Genomic DNA, 23,388 nt, shown 5'->3' with positions numbered 1-23,388 from the left:
TTTCAGACAAATAGGTAAAAATGCTCTGAAGCTTTTGCTGGCAATTGTTTTTCTATGACTTTCTTTCCTAACTCTGCATTAAACTGTGGGCTGGTATGACTTAAATAAGCTTACCACACCCCTTTATACTGCATGCTGAGCTGACAGAAGAACATCTCCCACTTCTGGATAACCGTTTTGTCTTTATCACAAGTCGTTTGTACAATAAAAAAGAAATAAAAAATTGAGCCGAAAAGTCCAGGCATGGTGTTTTTGCCAGAAGACATGGCTACCTGCCAGTCATCCGAACAATGCTGCCCCAACGACAGAAAGTCTGATCAGTTGCAGGTGTCCTTACCTGATGGGGACTTCACCCCTTATTGTCAGCCTCCCCAGGTATTGAAAGCACAAGTTTGTTTATTTTACGCTGTGTGTGCTGAACACTTATTATTTTACTATTATTAATTCTATGTAAAACTGAACACTTTCAAATTTTGATGAGTTATCTTGGCATTAGACCACGAAAGAAAATCGAGGCGTTTATTTGTTCTGATTGAAAACGTGTTCTGAAATCTTATCAGTCGAAGTCGAAATTATGTATGAGTCGAAATTGCAACTGCCAAAATAATTGACCTTAGTTAGTAAAAGCAGGTGTATATTAAACAATGTTGGTAAAGGTTGATAATTTCGTTGCAGAACGTGGTTCTTGTCCAAGTAAATCCTGGCGAAACATTCACAATCCAGAGGGAAGATGGGTCTTGCAAAAATATATCAGGTAGGTTCTCTTCTTCTTCTTCTTGCTTCATAGCAGGGGATGCGATTTCCCTTAAATCCACCACTTGTGTGTAGTTTTTATCGACTACTGGTACCCTCTATACTAAGCTACTGTATCATAGCTCAAAACGTTACATTTAATACCGTAAGTAACAGCTAAAAATGGAAGTTTTTTATCACTTTTTACTGATCCGTCCTATCTACACCTATTCTGGTGGTTAAAATTTGGTTTAGGTTGCTGAAAAGACAAAGCAGTCAATTTGTGCATTAAATTATGTGATGAAGTGTTTTTTTTAAGATGACATCACATGCTCTGCAGAGTATCGAACCGATGTCCCTTTGCACGTTGGACAGACGCTTTCACCACAAGCTTGGCAAAAGCCAAACAATATAGTTGCTATGTTGCTATCTTGACGTCCTTTTCATAATCAACGTCTGCAAACGTTGAATCAATGTAAAAATGTCGGGTTTCTCTAGCTTGGAGATTTCATTGAACTGGATGCATGCTGTAGGCTTGAAAAGAAACGTTAGTGAGATTGTGATAAGCACGCTTTGGAGGTCTCTCATCATGTGAATAATCATAACCTGAGTCATGAGTGACAACCAAAGGAAACCAAGTTCTGGTCCTTTTCTCTAAGCCTCAAATGATGCACAACAACATATATACACACGTTTTAGCACTTTATACGGCAGCTGAATGCAATTGCATCATTTTTCAACCTCAATCGTCTTTCAGGGAAATGCAGTGAAAAGACATCATGTGATCTGCATTAGACAGTCAAATTGACGTTGAATCAATGTAAAAATGACGAGTTTTGCTGTCTGGCTGGGGTTGGTAAAAGTGCTGAGGTCAAATGCGTTATCACAAATGAAAAAAATACCAATGAGGCATATTTATACCGAGCAGAGTGAATACAATTAGGCAAGGTTTGCTTCCTGCGCTCTTCATACGATAGCGAACGAAGTGATGGCCTAATTGCACGACTTTATCATTAACTCCTTGTATAGAAAAGTGTCAACATAGAAGTTAGTTTTCTTGTCAGATCATCGCAGCCAAGTCACTCGTGTTCGGTTTGGCTGCAGTAGGCTATGTGGACCTCTCAACATTAAGATAGTGAAGATGATGTTGTGAAAGCCGACTTTGCATTCTATGGAATAATTTTTTTTTTGTGAAAAGCCCACAGTCTGCGCATTTACACTTCTCCCCAAGGCCTGTGAATGCCAACCACTCTCCACCAGATGTTTAAAAAAATCTTCTCGCCAGGTCCTGCGGAAGTTCCTATGGTGTCACACAACGGTGCTATCCCCCCTATTTATGTCCCTCCTGGTTACATGTCCCAAGTCATCGAAGAAAACGGTGTCCGACGTGTCATTGTGTTGCCAAGTCCTGCAATGGATGGTCAACTTTCCTACGTGGGCGTGCCAACCATGCCACACCCCCATGCGCAAATACCTATGCATGGCGTACAGCAGACACACATTATCCCTGGAATGTATCCTCAAACTGTAAGTTCTCATATATTGTAAAGTTTAATGAATTTTTTGTTGAATGATGTTGTGTTTTTTTTTACACTTTCTGCGTTACTTTGGCTGTTCCAATATCATCTTTCTGAGAGCTTTAGAACTCTTATCTAGGCTGGCGACAAACTTCACGTATGGGATTATATAAAACGGAGGATAGAGAAGTTGATATCACATCATATTGAAACAGCCCCTTAACCTCTTTGTTGAACCCTGGTATACCGGGTTTGCTACTATTCGGTGAGTCCGATTCGGTGAGTTCCTAACCTCTAACCCCTAATCCTAAAACGGCAATGATAATTAGGTTACGGTACCCGATAATTTAAAAAAAGAATTGAAAAAATCTCCCGTTGAGGGATCGGACTCACCGAATCGGACTCACCGAAACGGGCCATTCCGCGTATACCACCCGGGTGGTCATGTAAAACTGCAGATTTAAAGTTTTTGTCGTAAACAATTTATGTCGCAGTCATGCGTTGTGAATAGATGAAACTTTGCAACAATTTATATAAAAGTATATATTGCTCAAATTGTACGATGAATCGAAACTTCCTTTTAATGAAGAGTTTGATCTGCTACCGTGTAAGTCATTGCCCCCACGTTATGCGAACACTTTCCAGATTTCTTTGTTTTCTTTTAAATGCATTAACAAGGTTTTGGAATGTTATTCACTTTTAAATTACTATTCTCTTCAGATGATGCCAAATTGCAGACCTGAAGAGGCAATTCCTTATTATCATCACCCCATGTTCGTTCCTGAAGAAATGTACATTTCCGGTAGGCTTTTTTCTATTTTGAATTAAATAAACTTTTGAAAAGCTGGACCTCTCAAATCACTTGCCCTTATGCAATACATTGCAAGTTGCAACTGCTGTGATGTGATGCCTTTATTTGGAAAAGTTTCTGAACGTTAAATTTCAATTGTATTTTGTCACAGCATTCAAACAACCTGCTCAGGCAAATCAACTTTTTTCACATTGATTCAATATCTTTGAATCAAAAAAGCAGTGATTTGCAGGTGTAAAGTCCAAACAAGGTTTTCTGCACTGTCGCCCAGCTTCGATGCGACAATTAAGTTTCGAAATCTTTATTTAGAATGAAACTTGCCTCAAGTCAGAACTTGGAGTATTTTTTTGTAAAATTTAATAAATTATTTCACACCAATATGCTTGGTTTGACTTCATAGTTAAATAGACTCTTTGTCTATTTTTCTTAAAGCCTGTTTTGCAAGCTCTACTACAGCTTCATTAAATTGTTAAAAGTTACTGTTACTTGCGAAGAGCTGCAGTCACCAGGTGGTTCTGTATGGGATTGCCCTGTTTAGCCTGTTACTCAATGGTATTCGATTATGGGTGTGTTTGGTGGAAATTATTCATCAATGTGCTGTTCTTCGACGATTTATAATTTATTTCCTGTTACGCAACTACATCTAATCGCAAGAAATTATAAGTTGGTTGATCGCTTGGTAGTTGAGCAAAAAGCAAAACCTCTTTAGAAAATTGCTTGATTGTTAGCAGATAATTTCAACGAGGACTAATTCAAATTTTTAAATCTTGAAATTTTAAATTCCGAGATGGATAGAGGGATATACGCTTATCCTTGTTTGTTACCAAAAATTGTAAAATAATTTGCAGTATAGTTAATTTAAGTGTAAATTAATTAATGAAGAATTACAGTAGTACAACATTTTTTACAGACTTGTCTGATTCTTCCTTGAGCTCCATCCACCAAAATATGCAGGTCATAACTCCTCCTTCGGACATCCCAAAGAATGTATTCCCCCATCCTCCAGGTCCGCATGAACTACTGCCAAAGCCACTACAAGATGATCAAGTCTCCTCTCAGCAGTTATCCAGCGAATCTACTTTTTATCCATCTTCAATGACTTCTTCTCCCGCGTCCACATCTTCTTTTTCATCTTCACCAAGTGGGAGTCCGAAAGCCTTCCGAAACTCCTTACATTCAAATGGATATAACTCTTCCAAGTCTCCTGTAAACCTTGAGTTATCGCCAACTCCTCCATTGACTGTGCCAAGTAATTCCAATACTCTCAATCCCAACTCCCACTGTTTCCAAATGCAGCATCCAAGCACTGAGGTTCTTACCAGCCATTCCTCTGCTGCAGATGAAGACAAATGGTCTGTAGATGTCGAACGACCGAAAACAGGTATGTATAGCTCATAAATTGCAATTATTTCAACCGAATGACTTTGTTTTTGTTCAGTTTGTTATGCAATCGGCATTTTCGATTTTTTGTGCGTGTTTTCCATCTGCTGCAATGGTTTCCAATCCGGGATTTGCGGTTTCACAAGCAGACCTCGTTTAGTATTTAAGGTAAAATTGCCTGAGAGGGTTTAGTATCCAGAGGAGTTCATAAATGCAATGATTTTAGGAAAAAGCACTAAAATTTGTATGCTTAGGGTAATTTTGCAAGGTTTCCGTTCAGGTTAGACGTCTCTTGACTAATTCTTCAAAAGTGGTCAATAATAACAACAAAGGTTGGGGACCACTGTTCAAAAGATCCTAAACCTACATTGGTTACATGGATACATTGATATTTTTGAACTTGGGGTGATTGTTAAAATGTTTATATCTTTCAACGTTGAATTGACGTAAAGTTGCAATGTGTGCTCACTGCTCACTTTTAAAGCAACAGCTTTCCATTGTTTATTGTGGAAACGCAGTGTACTTTGTCACCGTGTCAGTCTCTTGTCAATGGAGATTTAATTTCACTACATCAATCTATGTCTGCAACATGCTGTTGCGAGTTCTATATTCAGCTCTTTGGAAGTCTTATCCCAGGCAGGAAAATTGGTTATTTTTTTCTGCAGACTTTGAGATTGAATCAATGTAAAAATGACCAATTTTGCTGTTTGGAACACAACTCTGAATCAGTTGTTTACGAATTGCTGGGTTTCATACGGTTCTACCTTGCTTTGCAGACACCCATTGTTACCAGACTGTAGCTGAACTGTTGACCGCTTTACGGAAACCGGAGGTGAGCATTTGATTTTCTCAATTCTAGAACGTTCGATTGTGCACAATCGTGTTGTGCTTAGAAACGAAACAGTTTGGCTTTTGTGGTAAAGCTAACGTTTCGTACGTGATGTTCGTGTACATCTTCATGAGCTAGCGCTGGGTGATGTGCCAGCGTTTCCAAGGGGTACAGGCACATGTATCAGTTTATCTGAAACACTACACAACCACATCAATAGATTCCATAGTTGAAAAACAGTAGAAAGTGGGATTAGAAATTTTTTTGCTGTTGTTTTAACTACAAACGGAATACTTTTAAAATTAATGGCATTAAACATCAAAATACCGTAATCTAGCATAAAATTTTACTTTATCCAGATCTGCTGCTGCTTTTTTAAGTTTAGTTAGCTGCAGTATTGGACTGGATATGAAGTCAGACAATTTTTTAATTCACTTTGTATTGTTGTGTATGTACCTGGTGTGACTTGGTGTGTATTATCATGTAACGGATGCAGAAATGGCACCTTTTCGTCGGCTTGATTGTTTTCTCAAAAATCAGTCTCCGTTTGCTTTAGTTTTTGCCATTTCATGTTTTACTGCGAAGGTTTGCGATTTGAAAGATCGCTCGGCAAAGGTAGTTTGGGCTTCTCTTCCAGTTCAAAGCATCAGCAAGGAACTCAAGAAAGACCTTGGAAATTTGAATGTTATGTTTGAATTGCACTTTTCTAGAAACAGAAAAGATAGTGGGAAATTTCGTTGCGTTTACAGGTGCGTAGAGTTGGTATTTTTGTTTTCACTAAACTTTTATCAAAAACTTGTTTCTACCAAAAAAGAAAAGTTTACATTTCTACAATAGTCACATCATTTCCATTTCGATATATTTAATTAAAAAACGAAATTTAAACTTACAAGAACCTCATGACATAGAGAGTGGCGTAAAATTCAAAGTGCACATTATTTATACGCCTCAATGGTTTACAGTTGTGTTGCTACCAACGAACTAAAGTGTAAAACCATGGCGGCTGCTTGTCAGTGTTTAAAATCAAAGCATTTCGAAAGGAATCGAAAAAGCTCTTTCGATTCAAAATTCGTGATCTTTTCAATTCATTTTGTTGCTTTTCAAATTAAAATCCCTTAGTGAAGAATTTCGTTTAGCGAAGACGAAATCCAGTGAAGTGCTTTCGTTAGATACTGCTGCAACTTCTCCCTTCACATTGTGATACGTTTTGATAAATGCTTTTTGTAGTATGGGTTTTGACAAAGATTCTTTACCAAATTAATTAGTGGCAAATATTTGTGTCACTTTTCTTGAGAGTCGAAGTGACGTCATAATAATAATTATCTTTTCAGCGGAAAAGAATCGAAGTACACGCTTAGAGATTTGCGCCCATCTTCAGATTACATTGTCAAGTGAGTTTGTTAAAATGAATCTGTTCAATTTTCTTCATGCCCTCATAACGTCTTACGTTGTTTTGAAAACGTTGAATCAATGTCAGAAGGATGAGTTTGCATAACTCTACAGTAAGATTGGAAGATAAATACATATCCTTGCGGTGCGAGAGGACGTTGTATCATATTTTCTCCGAATTCTTCTGTTACAACAATTCATCATTTACAAGCACGTACTTTTGGCAGTTGGTAAATTTGCACAGGTTGACCTGTCGCTGGCTTAGTTTTCGTTGATATTGTCACGACACATAGATTCTCTCATTGGTTCACTTCATTTCTACTGCAACATTTGTTTAAAAAACAGTGATGTAGCTGGAAAGAAGACTTTAGGGGGACAAAGTAACTTTTGGGGGAAAATATTTCCAGTCCTTAAAACTTTGTAATACTGCAGTATTAAAAACATTTGTATCGGGGGAAGGTAAAATAAACTATTGGACAGGCGATTGCTCTCCCAAGCCCCCCGTGGCTCCCTCCCTGCTGTGAAGTGCTGTAACTTTTCATGGCTTAACATTGTGCGGTGATTCAGAATGACAACTTCAATTTTTTGCGTTAACAATACCGAGTGTTTTGTGTTGTTGTTTTTTTTTGCTCTCTGATATCTGCATACCCGAGCAGCTGTGTTTTAGTGCTTTCTTTCGCTTGCAACGTTTTCTGGGAAAATCCAATAAAGTTTTCCTTCAAAACGACGGACTTTGTTCTCATGCTGCACGGTCCACTAAATTCCCACCTTCTGCTCAGGCTCTATGCAACGTGCAACTGCGAACGGAGCCATTCGACCGAAACCACCACGTTCCGCACGTTAAGTTCAGTTCCTGATGCGCCCACGCCTCCCAAGCTTCAGTTGAGGACGAAAAACAGTTTGCAATTGAAATGGTCGGTAGGTAAAGAGTGGGATTGTTTTGTGTGTAACGTCTTTTCCCGTCATTTCGCGTTGTTCTCTGTAGGCAATAACCTCAGCTGCAACTCGGTTAAAATTGTAACCAAAAGAACTTTTGCGGTTTGCGAAGGTCGTGCATTTAATTTCTTCTTGCGCGTTTTGTCGTTGCTGTATAATAATCATCGTTATCCTAATATTCAAATCCGCTGTATATATCGTGCATCTAGGTATAGGCGGTGTGCGTAACAGTAGCAAACGAAATTCAATGAACAGATTACGCGCGCGCCATTGAAGCATTGCTCTAATCTCAAATTTATGTAAATCTTCTGCTTTCTTCATACAAATAGGCGGACGGATGTTAACTTTACATACAGTGCCGGCAAAAAAAATCTTTAATTTCAGTCGGCAAAAAAAAACTTTACATGTAAAATCTGCACAAGTTCTTAGCTTACTGTTCCCGCCAAAAGTATTACGTCACAAAAACGCTTATAGTTACATCATTAGCTAGTCTCTGGCTACACTTCACGGTAAAGCCATTGCTCTGCGTGCCTAGTGTTGCTTTCCAGCTTCGTGAATAGTAAGGGGTAGAAATCGCACAATATTTTTCATTTTTTCAAAGTTTTGAGGTCTTGCAAAAAAAATTTTAAAAACTAAAATGGGTTGAAAAAAGAAGCAAATGGAAGAAAAACCTCGTGCCTTGACTTTGTTAGAGAAGGGAGATTCTTTGATTGCTGTAGCCAGAGATATTGGGTTCTCAAGAGAGGCAATGTATCAACTAAAATTATTACAATGAGTGAATAATTCACCTTTTTAATTGATAAATTGCCTCTCTTGAGACCCCAATATCTCTGGCTACAGCAATCAAAGAATCTCCCTTCTCTAACAAAGTCAAGGCACGAGGTTTTTCTTCCATTTGCTTCTTCTTTCGACCCATTTTTAGTTTTTGAAAACTTTTTGCAAGACTCGAAACTTTGAAAAAATGAAAAAGATTGTGCGATTTCAACCCGATTACTATTCACGAAGCTGGAAAGCAACTCTAGGCACGCAGAGCAATGGCTTTACGGTGAAGTGTTGCCAGAGAGTAGCTAATGACGTAACTATAAGCGTTTTTGTGACGTAATACTTTTGGCGGGAACAGTAAGCTAAGAATTTGTGCAGATTTTACATGTAAAGTTTTTTTTTGCCGACTGAAATTAAAGATTTTTTTGCCGGCACTGTATGTAATTACGAAGTCCGCCCCACTGCAAGTATATGCGGTACATAGAGTGTGTCTAGAAAACTGGTTGAGGTCTACAATTGTAAATGGATTTCAAGCTAATTTGGTGTTAAGTGAGACACCATTGCCACCCCGTAAACATGAAAGCAATGATTGCATATGCGAACGCTGATTATTTCAGGTATTCTTAGATGCTGCAATCAATGGCGTGTTATTATCTTTATGTGACAAATCCTAGCCTACTAATGCTGAAAAATATCTACTTTTTGTTCTTATTTGTCCATTGACAACGTAAATCATCTTCCAAATAGTGAATCATAGTATTGTTTCGCGATATATTTATTCATCCGCTACCGTCATAGCTCTGTCCGACTTCCTCTGTTGCCTTCAAAACCTCACCAACTCCTAAAACGGTTATGTTGTCAATTTTCAGCCACCAACTCAGTACCGTGTTTTACATTAATTCAACGTCTGCAGACAATGTAAATGTAAAAAATACTGATTTGCAGGCTGGGTTGGTTTGCTTTCTGGGTGCATGTCACTGGAGCGAGGCCATTGCGATTTCATTGAACGTTAATTTTACGTCTGAACAACTCATTTCTGAAGCAATTCATTAACCTACCCTTAACGAATCGCAAAGTATTGCTTCAAGGCCTCACAGTTTGTGTATGGAGGTTCTTCATTTCCGCACGTCATTAATTGTGACAAGGTGGTAGAAATTACAATTCAAGTAATATTATTTCCGATTTATGCTGGCACTGCGTCACGAGAACTACGTAAGAGCTATGTCCAAGACGACGCGAATGTAAACAAACCTCCAGTAATTGAGTATGGCAAAGAGATCAACTACTGATAACATAGCTCAAGAAATGGAAGTTTTTTTTGCCTTATTTAAGCCGAATGGGTAAATAAAAATGGCACAAAGTTTTGCCAACGTAATGATGCGATAGAACTGTTCATTTTGAAGCGGCTGGTTGGGATAGATTTTGAACGGCCCTGCCAAGCAAGCAATTAATGTTAATTCAACGTAAACAAACGATTGATTTTAATTTCCGAAACTTAATTTTCCGTGTCTCGCAATGCAGCGTATTAACTAGGCGTGAAAAAGACGACGCATGTTTTGCTCCCTTTGCACGGTTCACTGACTTTCAGGCATTCTGACGTTGCCCACAACCTTCGATTAGATTTATGGGGCTTTGGTGTTAAATAAACGAACCGCTTCATGTTCAGCTTGGATTTGTTATGCATTAAGTTGCGATTGCTTGCGGATGTGCCAACCTCTTGACAAGGCCTACACCGCGAGGCTTGCATTGAATACTGAATAGTTATTGCCCAGACAACAAAATACGTCATTTTGCATTGATCAAATGTTTCAATCTGACATCGTTGCAATCGCTTAGAAAATATCGCTTAGCGTAGAGAAAATAAAAGTAAAGCGATACTTGATTTTAAACGGTTTCAATGCATCTTTTTAACCTTTTTGTAAAGATGACATTTCTTTACATTCAGGCACCTTATGACAACGGCGAGAGGATACATAAGTACCACTTGGAAATCGATGAAGCTAAACAAGGCAATGGTTTTCGGCCACTTTTTTCAGTATCTCAAAAGCAAGTCAAAGTGCCCAAGTTATTGTCAGCGCATGCCTACCTATTCAGGTTGGCAGCCGAGAACAAATTGGGAAAAAGGTGCGTACGATGTTTTAGGATTTACAATTTTAGAGAAATTAGTCTTCCGACTGGCAATCAATCTCGTTTTGCGATGTAACAGACAAGTGGAAAATTTACCAAACTGTACCCAGACAGCAAAATCCGTCATTTTTTACATTGATTCAACGTCTGCAGACGTTAATCACTGTTTCAATGACAGATTTTGTCTGGGTATAAATATTTTATTTCTTTAACATGATATCAGCTAATGCTGAATTAGCTGCTCGGATCAAATTCTGGCTCAATGCTCTCTTATCCATTTTCCTTTTATTGTGATAAATCTCCACGAATCAGTTTATGACACTGAAACAAATTTTAGCGCGTGGAGCCCTGTGGTACGTTATGATACCAGTGGCCCTGTGACTCCTTCCCCGGACCCACCTCGTCTCATTAAGGCCATGACTAAGAGCCTAACCCTGGCTTGGACAAAGTCCCAGGAAGACGCTGCCAGGTATACGTTAGAAATGGAAGACGATTCAAACGGTTACGGCTTTCATTCTGTTTACCGTGGTGATGAGATGAAATATGTCGTCAAGGGTTTGACACGAGCTACCTGCTACAGATTCAGGGTAAGTTGGCCACTTTTCATTGCGACAAAACTTTAGTTTGATTGTAAAAGTTCAGAAGTTTTATTAAGTTTAAAAGACTAGTTTCGAGGATTTCTTGCATGTGTTCCCTTCATGCGAATCTTCTCCATAACACGATTGATCGGCATTTGTTTACATTAAAATAAGGTCAACAAAGAATATCGATTTAAAGCTGCTTCAGCAACATTGCGTTGCCAAGTAATTGCTTCTGTAAATGCTCGGTAGTTTTTCCTGACACCGATGCGTTTTAGCGTGTGCAGTTCACAGTGCGACAAATTGAGAAACATCATCTTTTGTTTGTTTGCAGCTTGCTGCGTGCAGTAGCGAAGGCAAAACAAAGCACAGCGAAGTCGTTTCATTCTCCACCAGATCGGACAGACCCCGACCTCCTGCAAAGGTGCAAATCAAAGGCAACGTTCGTGCTCGGTCCTTCAAGCTATCTTGGGGTAAGCCTTGTGCTTTTTATGTCGAATGAGTGAAATAAACACTCTGCCTAAGTTGTCAAGAACTTCCAGATTTGGAAAACAATGCCAGCTATTTTGAAATGTGCTGTTTTTTGGCACAATTTACTGTCGATCGTATTTTGGCTATTTGACGACCGCTGATATGAAAAAAAAAAAGTTGTAAAAACAGGACATTCTTGATCTAGTGTCGCCAGATAACGATTGTTGTGGTTTTGTGACAGAAAACAGGATTGGTGCTTTGTTGCGCTCTCATGCTGATTGACCCAGCCAGTAGATCAATCCTTTTCAGAGGTTGAATCGATGTAAAAAAGCTTTGATTCGCTCGTTGAGCAATGCTGTTCCGCTCGTCTATTGTATCAGCGCGACGCAATGTCTTCGTCGTATGACTTGTCATCCTATGACTTCCTACGCACGCTGCAAGCTTATCAATTGCAGTTTGCTCGTTGATTAGTTTGATTTTGCCCAAAAGGTGAATTTCTTTTCGTAAGCCTTCCGCAAGTAATGAACCATGTGTCACGGCTTTGACATCCACTGCTTTCTTCATTGTCACTGCAGCTAAAGTGCTTGTTTTGTTCGGTTGTTTTATCACTTCTTCTGCGTTTTAGGGTTTGTCTTTTAGCATATCTTGTCACATCATGCTTTGTCCGTTTCCCATAACATTTACTAATCTTATTCTCGCCGTATCGATTCAGTGTATTTTTCTCTTTACTACTTTTTGTTACATCTGAAACGTTTATTTACGTTGCGTTTTCATTCCATTTTACATAGCGCGCATTTACACCAACGCAGGTATTTCTATTTGTTTCTTTTTTACAATGATATCCCATCTTCGTCTATTTCAGACATTTGCATTTCATCTTCAATATTTCCCCACCAAGCAAATCAGTCCTTTACATTGATTTAACGTCTTCTGACCTTAAATTAATGTAAAAAAAAGGACTGATTTAGTGCACGGGTTGCAGTATCTTGATTTTATCATTGACACATCCGTTGTCGTCTCAGCCTCTCCCACGCAATCTGCGTTCTTGTATGCAGCTTTGGCCAAACTGCCTCGTTGTTTAATATTGTTTATTTCACTTCTAAAGTTGGTTTAGCTGCTTGAACTTTGGATTTATACTGCACGAAGCAAACGAGATTTTGAAACGTGTCTTTATTTCATTTTGATACAAAAAAAATTGTCTTATTTGCTTCATTTCGCATTAATTTTCGAGAGAAAAAGTTTAGTCCGCCCAACTGAACATCCCCCCCCCCTCCCGCGCGTTGATCCGAATCTTCTTTGCTATAATACTGTTTGAAATTTCGTGATTATTTATCTGTGTATCCGCGACTTGAAAAAAATGCGTGGTTTTTTACATCACTTTTGCGTCGAAAACCTTTGTTGTAACGTCGTCATATGAGCCTCTGGGGCCGAGTGTCTATCCTTTTGCCACCCCAGACTTCGATTTGACATCACGTGACATTGTAGCGATGAAAATGACAAATTGAGTTATTTCGATGCATTGCAGACGCCCCAGCTGACACTGGAGGTACAGCAGTAAACGAGTACACGGTGGAAATGGCTCAAGATCAAGGTTTCGCCATGAGGCCGATCTACAGTGGTCCTGACAAGGAATGCCAAGCCGATGACCTTGAGCCAGGTAAGTTTCTATGTTGCTACACAGGATTCTTCAGTTTAATTGGAAAACATAAGAACTGTTTGATCTCTTTAGTTGAGTTACTGATTGGTTATTTCTAGAAATCTTCCCAGACAGCAAAATCCGCCATTCTTGCAATCAATGCAAAAATGACGGATTTTGCTGTCTGGGTTAAAACTCATAGAATGAAATACAAAGTTTGATTACAAAAACCGAAATATCTTCTTTTTTTTTGGATCGCAAATCAACGATGTTGAATGCATTTTCAATCACAGAACGCATGAATATGTTACAGGTCGCACTTATCGTTTGCGTGTTCTATGTCGTACGAACGGAGGCACCAGTCTGCCTTCTGATGTGCTGACTATCAATACCCTATCCGCACCCCCTGGGCGGTGTAACCCACCCATGTTGGCTATGTGCCCCAAACCTACTTGCTTGATCATCAAATGGGGTAATTGCTGTTTAATGTCAGTGTTCCTTGCCGATAAAACTTTAGTGAAAAGGTGTTGGAATGCTAAGACTGTCTGCCCAAAAAGGAGAGTTTATTTTATTTTTGGATGCGTGGTTTTTTAAACAAAGCACCAACTTTTACCTTTAAAACTAATTAAACTACCTCAAAGTGTCTTCTGGGCTTTAATTTCTTAGTTATTACAGTACTTGTCATGCCAAGATAACAAACATACATTGCCAATCACTTCAATCAATACTGTAGACTCTCCGCGCTACACTGGAGGTATCGCCATAGACGAGTACGAACTGAATTGCCTTAATTTTTCCGAAACCAGCAACTCACAGCCCTCCCAGGCATACAAAGGGCCTGATTTAGAATGCACGGTTGACAAGCTTCTGCCTGGTACGAAGTATTCCTTTGCCGTGAGAGCCGCCAATGCGATCGGGGTAAGCAGAGTGTCACTCTGTGACATTTTTTCTACATTTAATGATGTAGTTTTTTTTCTGTAATGCGATAGGCACTTAATAGCGTAAGAATTTCGAGGAGAAAATTGAAAATTATTCTGTTTTACGTCGTACCTAGTTAAAACACGAGCGCTGTTGACATATTTTATTTCTGCGCACGGTGGAAAAACCCGGCTTTCTGTTTGCCGAATAACTGCGAGGAAATTTTACATAATAACACATCATCTGAACGTATTTGGTTTTTAGAAAATAACAGTGCACTCAATTTTTCTTAACCCTATCATCAAATACTTATGAGCCAGAAATTGATATCTCAATTACTTCAAGGCGACTTTTATTTCCTTTCATATTTGTTTTAATCTCCTTTGTAGCCTTTGCAAAAAAGATGTCTTTAAATTTTTGCTTAAAACTTCATTTAGATGTAACTAATTTTCCTGCTCTTGCAGATATTTTTTGTCATAAAAAGTTCATTTTTGCCTCATTTTTCAGCAATATGGTCCATGGTCGGATAGACTCGAAGCAGTCACAAGCCCTGACGTTCCGGACAAACCGGCTGCACCTGAGGCTACCGTGCTCAGTTCAACGTTAATCCACTTGCAATGGAACGTACGTTTTTTCCTTTCACACCAAAATTAATGCTTGTATTCATATTTTCGATGCTAAATTTTGGTAAAAAATACCATATTTATTTTCCTAATCGCGATTGTCCGCTGAAAATTTCAACCAAATATTCCAATCGCAATAATTTTACTCATAATAAAGCTACAGACATACCTCATTACCGGGCATTGGCTAAATTGCTAGTGTGCCAGCACCAGAACAGGTGCTAGTCGCCATTCTCGTCTACCGCCTTTGCTAAAGAGAGATTAACTAAAACGAACATACGATAATTTTAATTCTTCTTCCCAAAATCCAGGTGGTCCATATTGCCCAGGCAGCAATAGAATCAAATTTTTTTTACATCAATTCAACGTCTACAGACACAAAATCGATGTAAAATAGATATTACTGCTTTCCTGTCGCCACCTGGATTTTTGCTGCGATGTCTCAAACCACACAACAACGTGTTAAAACGTAAAGTTTTGTCCGCGTTGTTTGGCCGTGGGCAGTCCGTCGCCTCCAGCTGTTCCAACTCTTGTTGTTGTTTGCGAAACTGTTGCGTCAAATCAGCTGATGGGATAGTGACCTATCAGAACTCAGACCACAAAATCCGTTTGCAGACGTTGAGTCAATGTAAAAATGACGGATTTTGCTATCTGGGAAGAAAGCGACCATCAATAATTTTTCGGTGTGAAAAAAGTAAAAATTAACGTAACTTTCGCTATTTTAACAGTTTTAAACTGGGTCTTCACATTCTCAAGGATCACAGCTAATTTTTTTTTACATCAGCGACCCGAATGCAATGGGGCTGAAATAATCAACTACCGCCTCCAGTGGACTGATGCCGAAGGGGCGACGTCGGTTGAAGAAACCGGCCCTGTGTTGGTACACGAAGTGAAACGCCTGGATCCCGATACCACCTACTCCTACAACATCGTGGTAAGCGATTTGCCACATGCAGCCGAAACCACAAAAGTATAACCAGACTACTATAAGGCGCCAGTTTTTATCAAATTTTTAAGTATAGACCTTTTTAAAAAAAGAAACCTAGAAATTATGTTGGAAAATATGAAAAAAGTTGTTTTCATCAAAGCTTTTACCTCACAGGCTGTCAATCGAGTTGGTCCGAGCTCTTCATCCGACGTGGGTCACGTCACAACCCCGCCCTCGTGCCCGAGTCCCGTTGAGAACCTTCGTCATTGTGACGTCGGTGGTGACGTCACCGCTGCTTTTACAACCACCGCGTCACAAATCGCAGTTCAATGGGACGAACCCAATAGCAACGGCTCGGAGATAACTGGATACAAAATCCACGTGTCTCAGACTCAGCCAAGCAGCGGCACTGGCGACTTATATGAAACCGATGGGTCCCTCACTCACTACTGCATCAGTGGCCTTGATTCGGATACAACTTACAGGTAAAGACACTAAATGTTTTATCGGCTTTCGTTCCAAACTTTCGGTGTGATGGCCGGTGTGGATATGGCAACCAGCTTCCAATAATGCTACCCCGGCTCGATACCCGGTGAAACCTTCTATTCTAACCCGGATGTGTTAAGTTGGTGATGGATGGATGACATCTGTGTTTATTCTACCGATTGTAAGGCACGGACAACGTTGAAACGGTGGGGAAACGGCACCTTTTGCTACCTAGAAATGACCGCCTCTATGCTTTAACAAATTGCCATATTCATCATTGTTGTTGTATTGTATAACGTTATAAGAACACCTAAATACGGATTTCTTTTTGTATGCAGTATCAAGGTCTGCGCTACGAACGAGATCGGTTGCGGGTGCTTTAGTTCTCCATTGAAAGTCAAAACCAAGTCACTGCCTCCCGATGCCCCAGAGTTGATCTGTGTGCAAATGACCTCGAGTAGCCTCAAGCTCAGGTGGAGAAATAGGTCAAAGTTCATCGACGGAACACACTATCTTCTGCAAAGAAGGGACAAGCATGGAAGGTGAAAGTTTTAAACGGCTGGCGCCTGGTCAGAGTTTTTTAACACTAATTTCTACTCAGTAGAGTTTTTGTAACTCGTAATCGAAAATTAATTTCGTTAACACCAACATGTGTCGACGAGTTGATATTTTTTTAGAATTTCAAAGGGCCTGATCGACAAACGAGTAGATACCAATATGTCTTCGCATTGTAGCCGACATGTAAACAGGATATAATTAATGAAACTGAAACTTCAGTTTAAGACTTGTTGTAAACTTAGCAGAGCAAAATGTTTCAGTGCAATTACTTGACTTTGTCTTGCGTGGAAGAGATAGAAATTGAAAAAACAATTGGAGAAATATCACGTTAATGTTTTTCAATGCGTGTGAGTTTTGCAGTGTAATATTACTCTAATTGTTATCGAATGTACGCAGGTTTGTCACACAGTACAAGGGCTCAGACCACTCGTACAAAGTTTCAAAGCTTAGCGAGAACACAACCTATCAATTTCGTATCAATGCCTGCAACTCGGAAGGACTTGGTCATTTCTCTCAAGAGTATTCTTTTTCCACCCAACCCCAACTCCCTCCAATGCTGGAAGGTATCGTCCATGCTCAGTTTTTGTTTTTGCTGAACGTCAAACCAATGTTTTTTGACGTTGAACAAGCGCAATCGTGGACAAATGCCCTTGATATTTGCGGATTACATGGGCTTGCGTTTGAAACTTACCATAGGCGGAATAAAAAGCAGAGCCCAAAGTGCTGAAACTAACCCAAACAGCAAATCAGTCGTTTTTACGACTGATTTTCTGTTTGGAAACACTTGTTTACGAAATGCTTCGAAAACTTAACTGTTTGCATGTTTGATGTTCGAATGATGTTTTCATTTAAAAAAAATCACCAGATCTGTAACACTGACAATGAATGAAAATAGTTTTGTGTTCGAAACATTTGCTGAGCATTAGTTTAGTTTTGAACTTTTTTCACTCAAATTGACAAAGCATTGCAGCGACTGCTTCAAATGATGTTTTAATTCAAATTGAGCCGAAGACAACATAACGCTCTATCCATATTTTACTTGTTTTGCTAATCCTGGATCGTGCTTTCGAACCTGACCATTCTAGAACATTCTCTACACATTGCAGCTCCAGCGATCACTGACGTACAGGCGACGTCGTGTCACGTGACCTGGCTGAAGATAGACGCGATCAAAGGGGACCCGGTTCGTTTCCGTCTGAGCCTCGGAAAACAAAACGATCCTGAATTCACGATTGTGAGTACGATTGTTGCAGTGACGGCGCTAGATGAATCAGATGAAAATTTTAGTTTTAAATGACGATTATTGATGTAGAATTGTGCCAGAGATGGCTGTTCAACCTTTTACTAGTGGCGTTTTGCTGAACGATGTCTCACAACTGTAGCCAGTTATCGAGGCAGAATTCAAGTTGGTTTCGCAAGGTATGAGCACCCAAACCCTAGCGGACGAATATTGGTCATTTCCACATCGTTAGATATCGCATTTTGAATGAGAAGCGTCCAATCTGTATTGCGTCGGTATTTAATGCATTCCTTTGCATTGGCATCGTCAGTTTCGTGGCAGGTCACTCTGTCAATCGACAAGTTTATGGGTAAACAAAGCAAAAAAAGATTTAACGATTTTCCAAACGTTGATGTTTTTTTCTTCAGGTCTATTCATGCGATTCCAGCAATTACATCTTAGATCAGTTATTGCCAAACACTGCCTACAACATCCGGGTCACTGCTATTCGTCGGTGCTCATCATCTGTCCGTTGCTCCCATCCTCCTCGAGATGACAGCTCCTCGTGTTCGGAAGTTACTGAGGATGGACAAGAAGTTGATCTTCCTGGTCCATCAGGACACTGTGCCCACTTTCGTACTCTTCCTTTGGAACAAGATGTCGATGCGACGGAGAAGCCCAGATTGCTCCTCCGGTGCGAGCCTCCTGCAACATCAAAACAGTCCGAAATCGTGGAGCACGTTCCCTTGCAAAGTGAAAGCAGTATTTCTCAAGTGGACATCCCTGAATCTTCTGAAAATAGGCTGATTCTCATGGTGATGATCCTCTATTTTTCAAGTGCAATATTCATTGCTTGCATCCTACAGTCTATCTACGTTACTTAAATGTAGTTTAAATGTAGTTGGCTTTTAGCTACTCGTTAGCTAGCGTGCCTGTATTTGTAGACAAATAGCTCTAAGATTATCTCGTTTTCATATTAAAACGACGACCCAAGTCGTCTTATCAACCCCAACCACCTTTCCTATCGTCCTTTTCCGGCCAGCAAATCAGTCCTTTTTATATTGATTCAACATCTGCAGACGTTGAATCAATGTACAAAAGAACTGATTTGTTGTCTGGGATCATACCCAGGAAGAAAGCTTAGCATGTTACATTAATTCTATGTCATCAATCGTTGAATGTTTGCTCAAACATAAGTGAATGATTTTATCAAAACAAAACATGTCTTTTTATATTTTATAAATTGTTGAATAGTGTTCCAAGCCCTTTTACCTTGCCATCCATTGCCTCAAAACCCGAATTCATCCCAGTTTTCAAAGGCCTAAAGCTTTATGTCTGTACCAACATGTATCATCCTCCATTGGAAAATATGGCGGAGTTTCTAGTAAAAACTTACTGTTTTCTTTCCACAAAGAGAAAAAAATAATTCATTGAAACGAGCGGTGATATGACACCGTGTGGTCAGAGTTGAGATGAACACAATGAATCGAGCAAAGCACGAACATAACTTGATCAGGCTCGAAAGATTTTGTTGGGTGGCAATTTCTCTGCAGTACTATTACTCTTTGCTTTAACAACTTTAGCTCTAAAGCAACATGTTTTGTAAAACTGACGCTTGAAACGTCGTGTTAGATTTACTAAGAGATGCCAGATATATATTTTTGTGTGCTCGTCTTGCCTAGGCTTTATTTAACGCAGTCAACAAGCATTATATTGTAAAGTTTATTGTTAATTTACGTTGAAACGATGACCAACATCACAAGCGTCACTTGCTGATTTTAATGCATTGTCTAACATTGTATTGACCAACGCCTCCCTCATGTTAAGTGCAGCATATGTATTATGTAAGCAAGCTCTTCATTGCTCAAGATTTTATGTCACTGTCACCGGTCTCTGTCGAAAATCCACCAATGATGCGTCATATCAAAGTGTTGGATTTGCCTGCTCTGTTTTCTATCGGTCACAGCAAATCGGTCCTTTTTTGCATTGTTTCAACGTAAAAAACTGATTTTCTGACTGCCCTGATCTCGAAAATACTGATGGTGCTTAAAGATGTTTCGTTTTGCTGTTTGCATATTTGTTAAAGGACGCCTTACACTACGTTGTGATTAAACCATTACTGCTTTTGTGATTTCGTTTCCATTTCGTTTAACATCAGTAAGGAAACAGTGACTCCACATATGTAATATATATTTTATAGCTTTATTGAAGAAAATTGTGTCCCAAAGGTATTTTAGGTTACCTTGATTATACGTTAAAAAGTTTTAAACGGCGCTGTTACGATGGTTGGTTTGTTGCCACAATAAACGTAACTAGAATGATTTTAAGTATTTCCGTGCCGTGCTGAATCGGTTTTACGTTTATTTAAAGCAACCAGGCATTAAAACAATGTAAAAAAGTTAAATTTTCTTTCAGATGAATTTATTGAGTATGTTCCAGCTAGCAAATACGATTTTTTTCACATTAATTCACCGTTTAAAGACGTTGTATCAATGTAAAAAAGGATCGATTTACCGGCTTGGTTGTTTGTAGCCAAACGTCCCAGACAGCTAAATCCATCATTTTTACATGCGATGTTCAATGTAAAAATGACGGATTTTGTGGTCTAGGGTGCTCTATAAACCCTTATGTTTTAGTCCTGTTTTGTACCAGGGCTTATGTATGAGACTGTATTTACACGCAATCTCATAGTATGAGACTGCAGTTTCAAGGAGTTAATTCGTCACGCCGCTGTTGCTTGCGTTAAGACACAGGTCCACTATGAATGTATCAAGTGTTCATTGCATCGCTTTCTCTGCTTGTTAAAAAGGATATTTGGAATCTTCCGTTTGTCCCCTCAAGAACGAGTGATTCATATCTATTTCTGTTTCCAAAAGTGCGTGATTTTATTAGATATTTTAAGGGACTCAGACAACACCCGTTGTGCCAATTTTATTCTTGTTTCAGAGCAGCCTACATTCTGTGGTGAAATATCAAAATGTTTTAAATTATGTGTATTTTTGTACCCCCAGATAATCTAGAAGAGTATAGATATTTATGAGTTTCAACAGTGCAATAGTGACTTTAAAATGCTGCCATCTGCGCTGTTATCAAGGTTAGGAACTTATGCGATAGTTTGACGGATTTTACAATGCACAATTCTTGTACCCGGTGTAAAAGGTCCTTTAACGCAATTCCGTCAGTCTTGGTTCTTACAGAATCGTTTTCTTTGTTTGGGTGCAAGACTGCAAAAGAAAATTGTGCTTTGCGATTCATTTTCGCTGTATAAGACCTTTTTTTACGTTTTCATCCGTCACTCCGTTTTCATCCGTCACTCCGTTTTCATCCGTCACTCCGTTTTCATCTTGTTCCCTGTCTCTTGCATGATTTTGACATGGCACCGTGTTGAACAACGTCTTACAGTGAGAAAAAAATCGATTTCCATGCTCAGTTTAGAAAATCGTACATTGCTATTGCGATCTGTATATTGCTCAGCTCACCGACATCTTTTCCGATACTCAAAGTTATCTTTATAGTTTGCCATTCCTGCCCGTGTTTGTACAGTAGCCGCCGTAAGTTTATTTCAGCTTTTCGCCACCCTATTAACATCAACCATATAAATATCTATAATATATACCACCTGTACTATATATATGGCAATGCAACATATCGCTTTAATCTGAAGATTTCAAACGCTTTTCATTTAAAACGTTGCTGTTGAGATACAAAGTCAGCTTGCAGTTTTTTTTTGTCATATAGTTACCAGACGAGGACAGTCAAGTATGACGCTTACTTGACGCGCAATTGTGCAGTCTCACGTAAGTAGAATACTCGTTGGCTAACATAAATGAGTTTATTATTATTCTCCTGCTGAGAAAAACGCTTTGGAAGCGTAATTCTGGCAGTTTTGCATACCTTTAGAGCAGGGGTTCTTAACCAGGGGTGCACGCACCACTAAGGGGTGCGAGACCTGTTCCTAGGTGGTGTGGGAATGCTGAATTATTAAGGTTCGTTATAATACGACGCATGAAGCAAAGTTGTTTTTACCAGGTTTCAACAAGAATTTCGAACTGTAGGCAACTATTACTTTTCAGCCAATCATAGGAGGGGGTGCGAGAACTGTTTGGTAATTTCAAGGTGGTGCCGACAAGGCAAAAAGTTAAGAACCACTGCTTTAGAGGCTTTGAATCATAGAATTTGACGAACACAGTTTCCGCATTCAGTTCGGCCCCATCGCTTCGGAGATTGCGATAATAAATATCTAAGGTATCTTGGATGGCTTGAGTAATGAACAACCATCGTAAGATAGGCTGCAACTTACATGCAGAGGTTTTGTGGCTACCTGTAAGTGGTACCTTGCCACTCATGCACGTTTTCAACTTTAAAAGGTTTTGTCCCACTTACGTCCGAAAATTGCAGGTGGATAGACACACAATGGAGGAAATTTATCCCCAAAAATGAACAAGATTCTCTTAATAGCAATTTTTTCTCTCCCCGCTTTCTTTGGTACAAAAATTCTACTTTTACCCAGGGCCGGATTTAGCTGATGGGGGGCCCGGGGCACTTTTAGGTCGGGGGCCCCGTGCAATAAAATTTTTTGCGCCGACGGCGCGAACTATCACCTCTACGTCTACAGTAGCATTAATCCAGCACTGCACAGCATTTTGCAGAAACTTCAAAGGCTGAAAGAAATAATAACACAAAATCACATATTTCCACGTCGGGGGGCCCTTCAAAAGGAGGGCACCTGCATCCTCTGCCCCCTCTTTCCTAAATTCGGGCCTGCTTTTACCCACTGATCAATCCGCCCTTGAACTCTTTTGCAGCTATTACTTCATATTGTTGCAATATTAAAACGATGTAAAAATGAAAAGTTTAACAACTCCATTCCTTTCATAGTAAATCAAGTAACATTAAAACGTTTGTAAAATTGGCAAGTAAAACTTACACAGCTTTAGGCGACGATTCCCTTGTTGATTGAAAAGGAGCGATCTTCAGCACTACCGTAGTGCTGATGCCAGGAAGATCGCTCTTTTTCAACAGTGCATGTCCTTGGCGACAGTTAGTTAAGTTATTTTCTTTTGACAAGATAGGCTAAGGATTTGACTAACAAAAGCAGCGGTTGAGAACCCTGTGGCATGAATTAGTGGTGCGATACTGATGAGTCCAACCTCATGGGCGAAACACGTGTCTATCGCTGTCAATTCTTGCTGCACTCGACTGCCGAGAAACACGTGATTCCCTTGTTATTGGATTTGCTGAGCACATCAACAACTCAAAACTAATCACTCAGAATTTGAAATGAAAGTGGTTAATTTTTGCAATGAAGTAAAAATGTAGCCTGCTAGGTTGCATGAGCGATGTCGGATATTAAGCATGCATTTTACTAGTTTTATAATGAAAGCTAAGTTTTAAAAAGTGAAACAGCTCTAATTAGATATGTGTTGTCAAGTTACTAGGATAGACTATACTGTTTGTTACAGTATTTCATTCCCTGTTAACTTTGTGG

At 39.4% G+C, this 23,388-nt stretch overlaps 1 protein-coding gene across 1 annotated transcript; it reads left to right on the top strand.

The window, feature by feature from the left end:
• The first annotated feature begins 264 nt into the window (after positions 1-264).
• Positions 265-21,613, top strand: LOC145766532 (fibronectin type-III domain-containing protein 3a-like). The gene is made up of 22 exons (XM_082578257.1): positions 265-375; positions 676-754; positions 2,018-2,259; positions 2,970-3,051; positions 3,971-4,441; positions 5,217-5,272; positions 5,855-6,018; positions 6,601-6,660; positions 7,438-7,576; positions 10,302-10,480; positions 10,821-11,070; positions 11,396-11,534; positions 13,058-13,189; positions 13,482-13,640; positions 13,902-14,086; positions 14,594-14,710; positions 15,494-15,643; positions 15,812-16,122; positions 16,462-16,665; positions 17,078-17,244; positions 17,788-17,915; positions 18,329-21,613. Exons 1-22 carry the CDS (start codon positions 265-267, stop codon positions 18,782-18,784), a joined length of 3,981 nt encoding a protein of 1,326 aa, XP_082434383.1. The 3' UTR covers positions 18,785-21,613.
• Positions 21,614-23,388: the final 1,775 nt, after the last annotated feature.

Source organism: Aplidium turbinatum, chromosome 3 (genome assembly GCF_918807975.1).
Source record: "Aplidium turbinatum chromosome 3, kaAplTurb1.1, whole genome shotgun sequence".
NCBI lineage: Eukaryota > Metazoa > Chordata > Ascidiacea > Aplousobranchia > Polyclinidae > Aplidium > Aplidium turbinatum.
The sequence above is the reverse complement of the archived record's forward strand: the minus strand, read 5'-3'. Positions and strand labels throughout refer to the sequence as shown.